Raw genomic sequence first — 12,356 nt, forward strand, 5'->3', positions numbered from 1 at the left:
AGCCCCCCCGCGACCCTAATGAGGATAAGCGGTACGGCTAATGAGATGAGATGAGATGCTATTGCGTGAGTTTGCAGATTTCATGAACTCTATTGCAAATGGTTAGTATTTTACATTACAACAGCGGAAAAAAAACATTTCTTGGTCACTGAGTGAGCTTGCAGGTTGTTGGTTGGTTGGTTGGTTGGTTAGTTGGATCCCTCAATCACTAGGGTCGTAGGGACACAGTTTCCTGTGGTGTGTCTGGGGCAAGTGTCTTGGGTGGCGCCCATTACTCTCCAGGCCAACATATGCTTCCACCCGGGCGACAACTTGCCCAAGACACGCCACCGGAAATGGTGACCCTACAACCCTAGTGGTTAATCCAACCAATCAGCCAACCAACCAACCAGTTGGTCAGTAGCCCTACATTATTCTTGTAGCATGTCTCCCATATAACAAATAACTTTAAAACAATGGTCTGCATTTTATATAGCGCTTTTCAAGTCAATGAAGACCTCCCAAAGCGCTTTACAATGTGCTTCACACTTACCCATTCACACACACACACTCACACATCAATAGCGGCCATGCAGCCATGCAAGGCGCCAACACTTTAATTCCACTTCGACATATAACACGGAGGAACCGGGAATGGAACCTGCGATCTCTTGATCCCAAGACAAGAGCTCTACCTCCTGAGCCGCCCATTCATACTTCAACTCTTTGAGCGCTGCTTAATCGCACAATGTCTTTTTGGCAGTGGTTGGCTGTTGCGATTTGCAGCCAAGTGCCGTACAGTACAGGTAGTTGAAATTCTTAAACATTCTTGAATTTTAATGTTATGTTTTCAATGTCCGAATATTGCTTGAATTTTGGGTGAAGTGCTTAGAATTGTTGCCATTGCCGTGTACCCAGACAGTCTGATTCAAAAGCCCACACATTAAATGAAGGGAAAAAACCTAATCTGCTTGAAATCGCGCCTGCTGCACGATATGGCGTTGTTATGTAAAGCGTCACTGCCCCCTACTGGTTGCATCCAAGAAGACGGGTGTATCAAACTTGTCATGGAAATTTCGTCTCTTGTTCGAGATTCGGCTTGCTTTTTTTCAATGGTTCAAAATCCATTGCTTTCATATTTTTGGCTGAAAACCAAACATTATAGAAACAATGTTTCGTCTTTTGCTTTTGTGACATATTAAAATGGCTTTGCCTGTGTAAAGGGTTTTGCGTTGGTGTTTTTTTTGTATTTACAGTCAAATCATTTATGTGTTTATTTTGATTAAATTATAGGTGAAAGACGGGATGCCTGAAAAGCTCAGGAAATATATATTAAAATATTTACAGATTCTTTAAAAACGTAAAATACAAAACAACTTTAACGTTTTGCACTCTGAACAGATATAAAGTCAGACAACAACACAAAATCCATTAAAATTCAAAACAATAAAATAAAAATAAAAATATCAACTCTCCAGTGCAATGAATAAATTATAAATTACAAAAAAAATAACTAATTGCAAATCTATTTTAACCAATTTAGAAACAGATCATCTTAATGCGCACAAAGGAATAAAAATAAGTAAAACGAAATACAAAAGATCAGCAGTCTCCAAGATTGGAAGATTGAATACACTCTGCGTCAGATATTATTAAAATGAGTTAAAATGTGGGTCTTTTTTTCTGCTCTTTTGACATACTTTACTTTCTTTTATGGTCGTCCATATTGAACTCCATTTTTATCCAAAACCAATAGATCCCTTTCTGTGTTTGTAATCAAGTGTGACGTAGCCAAGCATGCATTGTTGAGGCAGAATGGCAGACTTCATGTCAGTTTATACCAGACCAGTGACACAAAAAGAGCATAGATCATGGATAAGAACATCTCGCAATAGCACAAAGTATGTGCTAGCAGCAAGATATTATTTTATTCATCAAAGTCAACAAAAAAATGTTTTTTTTTTTTTATCAGCGCTGGATTTCTTCCAATGAAGGAAATGAAAAAAATGCCCTTGAAAGTGCTTAAAAATTGCTTGAATTTGGCCATGAAAAAGATGTACAAACCCTGCAAGTGACACAGACATGACTCTTGCCTTCACCATGATTACGCAACATCTTCTCCGCAGATGCCAGGCATTATCTCATAATGACTGATCATCTGCTGCAGGCATGATGATGTTACAATGTGGACGGTTGCGTATTTTCTATGCCACATCTTTGTTACCATAAGCAAGAGAACAGTCTGGCAGGAGTATTTTTGAATTAGCTTCTGGCATGCAATACAGTAGCAGGACACGTGCGGCCCTCTCTAAGTCTTTGAAAGAGACTGGACACGTTTTCTTTCGAGTCATAGGCTTACCACAAGCTATTGTGGGTTTAATGGTCTTTAACCCCATTACATGAGAATCAATTACATTTCTTCAAGATGTAACCAGTCACTGTAATAGGTTCTGCCATATATCATCAAATCGCTTAAACTCTTAAGATTCTGATGACCATTTCAAAATATTCTCATCACAGAAACATCATGATCAGTCTGAAATAAGATGCCAGAGAACTATAAAGATGGGGTAGCTCACCAAAGACGTCTTCTTGCAGCCATTACATTTGATGGTAGTACGCAACCATGGCCTCCTTACATCCGCAAGAGACTAGTCAAGTAAAGTCATGTTTATTTGTACAGGCCTCAATTACAAGATGTCTTAAAGGGCTGCACAGACCACAGATTATTACAAACCACAGACTATTATTACACCATCCCCTGATCTAAAACCCACATGAGGGCAAGGAAAAACTTAAAACCCTTCCAACCGTGTAAAATGTTTACTCAAAAATACACGTTAATGCTGATAGATGAAAAAAATAATCGGCTGAAAAGCGTCACTGCATCGATGGATGTTGCTTTTTGCTAGCTGTCTGTTTAGCCCTATTATTCCAGTTTACAAATAAACAGAATTGTAAAATTATTTTCTATAGGCCCTTAGCCTTCTAATGGACTTTTTTTGGCTTTTTAACTCCACGTTAGTAGCACTTGCAGTGATTATTTCAGTTTGGGACAAAACTTTAGAGTCCTACCTCTCAAAAGAGACCAAAACCGTCCATTTCCCTCAAACAGTTCAAGAGCAGCATTCAATTTACTCTGAGTACGTCTTACATTGGGATTTTATGCAAATTGTACAGGAACAGTGTTAAAGAAGTATTTCGTCACGGTCATTTAGTTGTAGTCTTTCACAAACAATCATAAAAGGGACTTGGTAATTATGTTCCCTTGTTTGTGGGTACGAAAAAAACGTGAGTAAACGTGTTGCTAATGGTAAAGCATTACAAACACAGTCATGCTGCAAAATATTAACCAATTCAATGCCAGACGTTTCTCTAAAAAGCCAGCCAACTTTTGTCATTGTGACTAATTTTTGAAGGCCTACAGAAAATTTTGTTCTGTAGCTATGTAAGCATAATTGAACCTTATTGTTTGGTTAGAAAAAGTAGGTTTCTAGCTTTTACTATTGTTTTGTAACAGTTGAACATTGCTACATATCTAAGTTTCTAAAAATAATTGTTTTCAGTAAAACGTCTGAGAAATAAATTGATTTGTAAAAGGATGCATTTCAAGCATAACTTTCGCTTTTTTGCATCTGTGATGCCTCAAATATCTCAACACAAGGGCACTTTGCTTGCAAAATAAAATCTTATTGCAAGAACACAGAACTTTTGCATGAACTATATATGAACTTATATATATGAACCATTGAGCGCCTGATTTTTCCGATGAAGTTATCACACCATTTTTGTCACTATGGCTATCGCGTTCCCTCTGGCGTTCACAAAATATCATCCCTTTCTGACCAGGAGATGACGATGGGACTTTTTTAAAACGGAAAAAGCCCATTTGTCTATACCTTGCCAGTCTCACTACACTGCATCAGTATGCCTACTCACTATGTGGGGTCGCCTAAACACATTCATTTGTCGATAAATCTATAAATGAACCATTTTTCGAGCCAGGCACATGAATAATAAATTAATTGAAGTCAACACTTTCTATCTAAAGGCCCGGTCACACAGCCTTTCACGGGCGTATCGAGGCTGAATCACGGCCAGAAATTTCTGCCCGTGAAGCAGACGTTGTTGGACGCTTTTGAAATCGCTATACAGACGAGATACAGCCGTGCTGTACACGCGGTAAGAAATTCACACGTGGTAAGAAATTCACATGCGATTGGCCGCGCGAAAAAGTTTTGCGCTGCTCAAATCTTTAGACCACGGGTAGCCGCGGGCGGCACAGCGTTGCAGCCGCGGTTACCAGCGATAGGGACGCGGAACAGTCGCCTGAAGGACGTGGAGCAGTCGCCGGCCAATTTTGCACATTTTCCACCGCGGGCACCCACGGGCAAAAAAAAATCGCAAAATTTTACCCGCGATACAGACGCAAAAGGCTGTGTGACCGGGCCTTAAGAAGAGGCACATTACCAGGAGTGTTGACTTCATCAATGTGTGGACAAAGATCTGAGCCACTCCTGACTTCTAGTGGTGAATCATCATACAGAAACCATTCCCAGAGAGTGTTTACTGATGAGCGGCGCCAAAACCTTTTTAATATTTTTTTACATAAGCTAAGAAAAAATGTTTTTTACGTTCTAGCACTCAGATATAATTCTTCTGAAAACGAAATGTATACATGATGGCATTGAATGAGTTAAAAACAGGTAAAAAAATACAAATCACAAAGTATGCAAAACCCAATAATCAAATTTAGACTAAATATGCCGTAAGAAAAGGCAACTAGGGGATGTTTGGTTTATGACCTCGCTACTTAGTGGTTCCACGTTCGCGGGTTCAGAGCTTCGCAGGTCTAAAAAATAATAATAATAAAATAAAATAATGTATTTTTTTTTTTTAAGCATTTTGGGAGGGGTGTTGCTACTTCGTGGTTCCACGTTTGCGGGATCAGAGCTTGGCAGGTCTAAAAAAATAATAATAAAATAAAATAATTTTTAAAAAAAAATCTTTTTTTTTTTTCAAGCATTTTTGAAGGGGCGTCGCTACTTCGCGGATTTTCACTTTTCGCGGGTGGTTTTGGTCCCCATTAACCGCGATAACCGAGGGATTACTGTACATGTTTTGTTGGTGTTTGGTCACCTAATGACTCCCAACACAGCAGGTTGGGTCTAAAATGGCGGCGCCCTGTTTGGCTGCGGCTGCATCGGCTTGCTACAGTTTAACTGTTCGGGTCAGGTGTATCGACATTTCGTTCTGTGTGCATGGTTACAAGAATGACAATAAAAGTAAATTCTTTCTTCTTTTTCTTCTTTTTCTTCTTTTTCTTCTTTTTCTTCTTTTTCTTCTTCACAGTTGACAAGCCGGTTTAAAGTTTTACTACCCAAATGATAGTCTGCTGTTTTACCAGGCTACTTGATGGGAAAAGAGGGTTGTCTTTTCACATACTTGAGATATACGGCATCATATTTCTGCAGTTGTGCTTTGTAACTGCAGTGTGTGGAGGTCATCGGTCCTGCAGTCATGCAAAAGTGACGCAGCAAAGATTGCACGGACATTGGTTTCACACCTTTCCTTAGGGTTGAATTATTTTCATCATTTGCACATGTTGTCCATTTTCCAAAATTTCTTATTCACAAGCACATGGTCTTAAAATGTTATTTGGTCAAATATCAGAGGAGTCCCTTCCTTTCCTTTCTTTGAATAACTTGTGAGTGTCTTGGTCATGTCAGTAAACATATGATCAAATCGCGTTATAGGTTTAAAGGCTTTTTATTCTATTTGCAATATAACAGGACTAGATCGCTTTTTACTTGTTGCATGGTTGGAAATATTAATGCCACAGCATATTTTTCACATTTCTTTATATATTTATATATAATTTGTCGTCTTTTTCAACAGAGGACAGCTCACCTCAAAAATAAGGGATCAAAGCTGGTTTCCTAATTAGTTTCCTTTAAAAAAGTCCTGTCCTCTTGGATTATTAACTTTGTACTACACAAGGAGGATTTGTGTGGTTTAAACTCATTCACCCTAATTCTCAAAGTTCCCTCTGTAAAAGGTCAACTAATTAATTTTCTCATAATACTAGACATTAAAACCATGTGATCATCCATTATTTCAGACGGAATTCTTCGTCTTTATTTGTACCAATAATGCTGTTGCATCCTTTATGCCCAGACACATTCTATTCATATTCCTTTGGAAATAAATGAGTCAATCAATCATAAATTAATAAACTCATAATTTGCATAAGCTACATGTATGTAAAACATTCGGGGGCCTCAAACCATCAATGAGGCTGACAATTTGAGACCTCTGGTCTAGAGCAAAGCTTGGTTCATTTGGGTATGGGTTGAACAAAGTTTCTTTTGTTTTGCAATTTCCAAATGGAGTGTTGTTAGATAAGGATTGCACTGCTGTGGGAGTGAACAGATCAACTGTCTCTCCAGACATTGGAAGTGGTGCCTCGTATTCTCATAAATTCAGCATAAGAGAGGCACATTTTGTCCATGGTTCAAGCCTGAACAGACTTGCTGAAGTCTTTGCAGAAGTGTGCAACACACACAGAGAACTTAAAATACGTTGCCTAATAAACGCCTACCAGGATATCAATATACATATGGAATATTGCTTGTTTTGCTTTTGTTACTGTGAATAGGAGCCTGTATAGTGGTCGCTGCAAATAACAATTGGGCATTTCATTATTTAAATCAGCCATGTAAACATCAGTTATGTTGAATGTAATTCAAACATCTTTAAATCTTTAAAACTATTTTGTTTATTAATTCTATCTATCTACCATGGTCATGTCCCTCAAGAGGGGTGACCGACAGCAAGACAAACGCATACAATAACAAAGAAAATAAAAGGGAAAAAAATAGCGAAAAAACACACACAAAGATTTTGGGACCATGGCCAACCCAATTGCCCGAACACCCAAACAAGTTAGGCACCTCGGCACCTAAGTTGGTCAAGCTTTCGTCCCTCCAGATGAAACGGGACACCAGAAAGCGGCCATGTCACTCGGGTCAGGGTGACACAACACACTCTTTTGTTCAACAGCAGGGCCCGACAGCTTTCACTGGTTTACCCCTGCCGCATCATACGGGTGCCCAGCCCATCCTCAAGAACGCGTCCACAATCCCACTATCCTTTCACAACACCTCTCCACTCCTTTCTATCACCAACAAGAGCTCTAGCTTCCATTATATTTAGACCTCTTTCCTGCAGTGCACTCATAACACCATCCATCCACGTCAATCGCGGCCTTCCTCTTGGTCTCCTTCCATTGACTTCTGCTCTGTAGATCCTCTTCAACATTCGCTCCTCATCCATCCTCTCCATGTGTCCAAACCAACCGAGTACTCTCTTATCAACACGCTTGCTCACTTCCACGACTACTCCAGTTCTGTCTCTCACAATTTCATTTCTCAATTTATCCAATCTTGTCACTCCTAACATAGTCCTCAAACACTTCATCTCAAAAACATTCAATTTCCTTCTTAAATCTGCGTTAAGGCTCCAAGTCAAAAGTGAATACCTGTATATGGGTTTTTTTTTAAGGGTTATTGATCTATCTTCGTTATTCATTATCCATTATCCGTTATCGGTCAGTTCATAATACGCTACAAAGCCTAGGAGCCGGGACACTTACTCTCATCCAAAAGGCCAAGCTAAGGTCCTAACCCTAAAGCCTTGCTGCGATCATTGCGAATGCACCGTTCCCGGAGGTACTGCAATACCGGGCCGATGCGTGGAGTGGACAGAGCAAGCTCATATTCCATCTCCGAAATGCAAAAATCAAAGATAGTGACTTCATAGAAAGTACACAAAAGGCCAAGCTAAGGACCTAGCTTCAAAAGGCCAAGTTAAGGTCCTGGCTTTATGTAGGCATGTATGTATGTATAAACATAATTAATCTTCAAGGGTTTATTAATAGCCTTGATTTATGTATTTTGACCTCTCACCTTAATGGTGGTACAACCGTGGCAGCTGCAGCTTGGCCCTTTGTTAAACACTTTCCTTCAAACAATCGTGTTTTCTTCTGTTGTAGTTTAACTTGATTTTGATTCTTGTTTTATTTGCTTCTTTGTTTGGATCATGAATGTCAAAATTAGTTTGGCTCCTGGGTCAGATCCATAGTTTCTATTTCCATGCAGGCCAGATCAGTAAAAGAATGTCAACTCCAAATTTTTAGCTTTGTTTTTCAATATTACTTTTTCATTCAGCCTACAGTAGTAACCTATTACCATCATGGATGACCAGGGATCTTTTCTAAACACAACACATTTATTCACGAATAATTGGGGAAAAAGACTGACATGTTTGGCATTGAATGTGTTAGGTATTTTTTTTTTAAGTTGTGTGAATGAAGTTTTATACCTGAACCAACTCATCATGTTATACAAACTCAACACTGGCCAGAGATGTTTATTTTTATGTTTATATTAAAAAAAATCATAAGTTTTGCTAGAAATGACTCAGGGCCTCTGCTCTTTTCTTGACATACCCATGTTTGATATGCCGGGTTTAGATGTTTTAAGAGCTCTTGAATCTTCAAGCCTTGGCTGTGCTTTTGCACTTTTAACAATCTGGACATAACTGGCTCGGTACTCCTTCAAAGCACATGTGGCTCTAAATTGTTGTATTTTGGCCAATTTAAAATTGCCATGTTGACTGATGTGATGGTTCTTGATATCAAAACAAAAAGGGATTATACATCACACGAGATTTTTGCATGTGGAATACTGTGTGTTTTACATTTGTAAACTGGATTGAGTTAAATTCTCTGCCCCTGAGATTCAATCTGCAGCCTCAGTGGAACTGTTTGAATCTAGGCTTAAAACACACTTATATCTTATAGTTTATGGATGACCGATATTTTATGTTGGCAAAATCTGTGTATTATTTGTTATCGCAACATCCGCTGCAGCGTGGTTATACTAGAAGGGGGATTACCTCATGTGCGGTCCCTTCTCAAGGTTTTTTTCATTTTCCTCATGTTGAGGTTTTTGAGTTTTCCCTTGCCCTCATGTAGGTTTTAAATCAGGGGATGGTGTTAGGATAGTCTGTAGTTTGCAATAATCTGTTGTCTGTGCAGCACTTTGAGACTCCTTGTGATTAAGGGCTATACAAATAAACATGACTTAACTTGATTACATGTGTTTTAAATATACCCCCATTTCAATAATAAGTATGTGTAGGGCCACAGAATTTCATAAGGCTTTACTCCAAATATACTATGTATACTATACTAGTTTCGGTTGTGAAAAAATTCTGACATATTCATCATAAATATCTCTGGCAGCGTTGGGAATTGAACCCACGCCTCCGGAGAGACTGGAGCTTTAATCCAGCGCCTTGGACCGCTCGGCCATGCTACCACTTATTCCATAGTGATCTGTTGACCCTCTCATCGCGGTATCCACTACCTTCAGACTTGCCATCTAAGTGAATACCTGAATCTCATCTCATTGGCTGCACAGCTTATCCTCAGTAGGGTTGCGGGGTACCTGAATATGTATTAAACAGAATTAATCTCCAATTCAGTCCACACGATCAAAATTGAGAAGGGTGCAAGGGAATGAGATGCCAGACATATTCAACAATACCAATATTTTGTGGCCTGTACAGCCCTTTGAGACTCCTTGTGAATAAGGGCTATACAAACAAACATGACTTGACTTGACTTTACTGTCACCATTAGAGACAGTTAGTGAACAATGTGACCTGGCTAATTCTAGCTGGTACGCTTAAACTATAGATTTTTGTTGAAGACTTTCCCCACAATCTGTCTAAAGACAACCAATTCCCTTCAAGACAAATTATGTTTTCTGGTCTGAGCTCAATGCTCAATTCCGATTTTTGGGGTGAAATTCAATGTTTTTGTGAGATTGTTCACATTTCACGCTAAATGCGGCTTGAACGACTATCAATAAATTCGTACACACATTTCCTTCTTCTATTCCTGATCTTCAATACCAATATTTCTTTTCTGAAGATAATGACTATCCATAAGTCACATTTATTAGGTTTTAGAAATGTTGTCAAATGTCTGGCACTGATGCGCTTATCTACTCTAATTGGCTTGCAGTAAATGAGTTAATATTCAGTTAAAACTGCTATCACTTTAAAATGATAAATGTGTCCCACATGCTCAGAAGAGGACCTGTGACGTCACATTTGAAACTTTTTTTTTACCTATTGAAGATTTAGCGTTTAATCAAATTTAATCAAATGCTTTCCTATGCATAAAATGGTTGCAGCACCACAACTATCAATCACAGGAAAAATGTCAGCCAAAATCGATAAGAATGTCAAATTTATTTTAACCTTACACTACAGCAAATTACCATTGTGTGTTTTATAACCTAATCTAATTCAGAAGAGAAATTATTTCCCAATGTTGAACACATGCACGATTTGACAATGATGTACATTATGTAATGTATGCCGATAACATTGAATTAGATGGACTATTACATAACAGTTTCAGTTTTCCGAAGCAATGAAGGTCACTATGTAAAGGTCATCAAAGTTGGACTTTTCTTTTAGGTGCCTTACTAGATGTTAAACACCAATAATCACTCCTCTTAAATTCAGGAACAAATAAAGGCTCTTGTTCAACATGGATGTCCTACCCATCTATTGTTAGTATTTAATAGAAGTGTTAAATTGGTTATGCATTTTACAAAGAGGCCATAAAAGCAACATGGACCATTGAGTAAGAATATTGCTGATTGGCCCAGTGAGAATTAAACGTCTAAATGATTCACTAGGGCTGCAACTAATGACTATTTTAATCGTCAAGTAGTCACAGAACGAAACAATTTGTTGAATATTCGGATGATAATTATTTTTTCTTAAAACAAGCATGACGTTTATTTAATCATGTAGTAAATGATTATAAATACAAAAAAATACATATTTTATTTAACATAATCTGGATTTGTCCCCAAAAATAAATTTAAAAAAATCTAAAACCAATTAGGCACTGTGGTCGGTCAGCAGTGACATAAATCTATAAATGAACCATTTTTTGTGACAGGCACATGAATAAATTAAATCAAGTCAACACTTTCTATCTAAGAAGAGGCACATTACCAGAAGTAGAAAAGTAATTAAAACTAATATAATGTCAATTTTGTGAAGTACATTCAGTGGTCAACCACAAGGTCTGTAACAAAACTATTAAACAATTTTTAACAGTCTGAAATCAAATAATTTCAACCAATGACAATTGTTTTTCAGACTGCATGCTTTTAATTTGAAATACTGTACTGTTGTCAGGCATAGTCTGGTAGAACGCGCAAGCTCTTTTTTTTTAACAAAAAAAGTGCATAAAATGTACAATCCATGTCATCAACACTGTAGTGGCCTAAAGTAACCGAATCTTACAGAGGTGAGTCAGGCGTTTTGATCATTTGTCAGACGTATTCTTAAAATATTCATGCATCACTGATCTAGCACTGTGATGCGCACGGTCTGCTTTGCAAACTATGGGAGCAGTCTTTTTATTGGTCGTGGCCAGGCTAAATTTCTCCAAAGCTTTTGAAGTTTTGGTACGCGTACTTAAGGTTGATGCCACCATTTCTGTATGTCTTGTTACCGCTGCAGACTAAGAAACTACTGGAATTTGCGCTTGCACGACTCTCAGATGAGATTCTATTAATGTAGAGGTTCCACAGTGTCTGGCGTAATAGTCGAGAATGAAATTCATTGTCCACTATTTATATTATCAATTTCTGTCAACCACATCGACTAATTATTGCAGCCCTATTCTTCACTTTGGGCCCATTTAAAGTATGTATTACAAATGTTAATAAAGGGTTTTACCTTGCCATTTAAGATGCTTATGTTTGGTTATGCTTTCTATGTTTGTCCCAGTCAATAAGCACAAGCCATGGATTGAGACAACCTACCACGGTATTGTGACAGAGAACGATGACAAAGTTCTGCTGGACCCGCCTTTGATTGCACTGGACAAGGATGCACCTCTTCGCTACGCAGGTGAGGAACCAGGCCTTAATGCTGATGGTATTTTTGAAATTGTCAGAATTATTGTGGAAAATAAATATGAAAATGAGTATTAAAATGCTGTGGTCTTCCTATCTGGTTTAAAAATGTTTGATCCTCCTGGCAATTAAACTTCTGGTGATAACTTAATCAAAACCCAATACTCTTTCATGTTAAATGAAAGGTTATGGGGGGGGTTAATCTCATTGGATTTGACTCAGGCTGGGAGTTCAAAGCACCACAGCCCTGGAAACTTTTTTCACCGTTTCACATCTCTTTTGTCTCCAACTCCCTTTATACTCAGGGCGCTCGCACCGCTTGATCCAACCCATTTCTATCTCAGATTATCTCGTGTGATTTAG

General features: G+C 38.3%; 1 protein-coding gene, 1 non-coding gene and 1 pseudogene across 5 annotated transcripts in view; 1 reads left to right on the top strand and 2 right to left on the bottom strand.

Moving 5' to 3' along the window:
* Window positions 1-12,356, top strand: part of clstn1 (calsyntenin 1) — a 51,327-nt gene that overhangs the window by 12,723 nt on the left and 26,248 nt on the right. For all 4 annotated transcript variants that reach the window (XM_088331996.1, XM_088331998.1, XM_088331997.1 and 1 more), the window contains exon 2: window positions 11,866-11,988. In XM_088331996.1, coding sequence (XP_088188122.1) covers window positions 11,866-11,988 — 123 coding nt within the window. The remainder of the gene's footprint in view (window positions 1-11,865; window positions 11,989-12,356) is intronic.
* On the bottom strand, window positions 7,688-7,854 carry LOC148369803 (U2 spliceosomal RNA; annotated as a pseudogene).
* On the bottom strand, window positions 9,281-9,362 carry trnaf-aaa (transfer RNA phenylalanine (anticodon AAA)). Its single transcript has one exon. It is a non-coding gene; the product is annotated as a tRNA-Phe (tRNA).

This window comes from Urocampus carinirostris, chromosome 3 (assembly GCF_059441175.1).
Source record: "Urocampus carinirostris isolate Australia breed hairy pipefish chromosome 3, RoL_Ucar_1.0, whole genome shotgun sequence".
NCBI classification, from domain to species: domain Eukaryota; kingdom Metazoa; phylum Chordata; class Actinopteri; order Syngnathiformes; family Syngnathidae; genus Urocampus; species Urocampus carinirostris.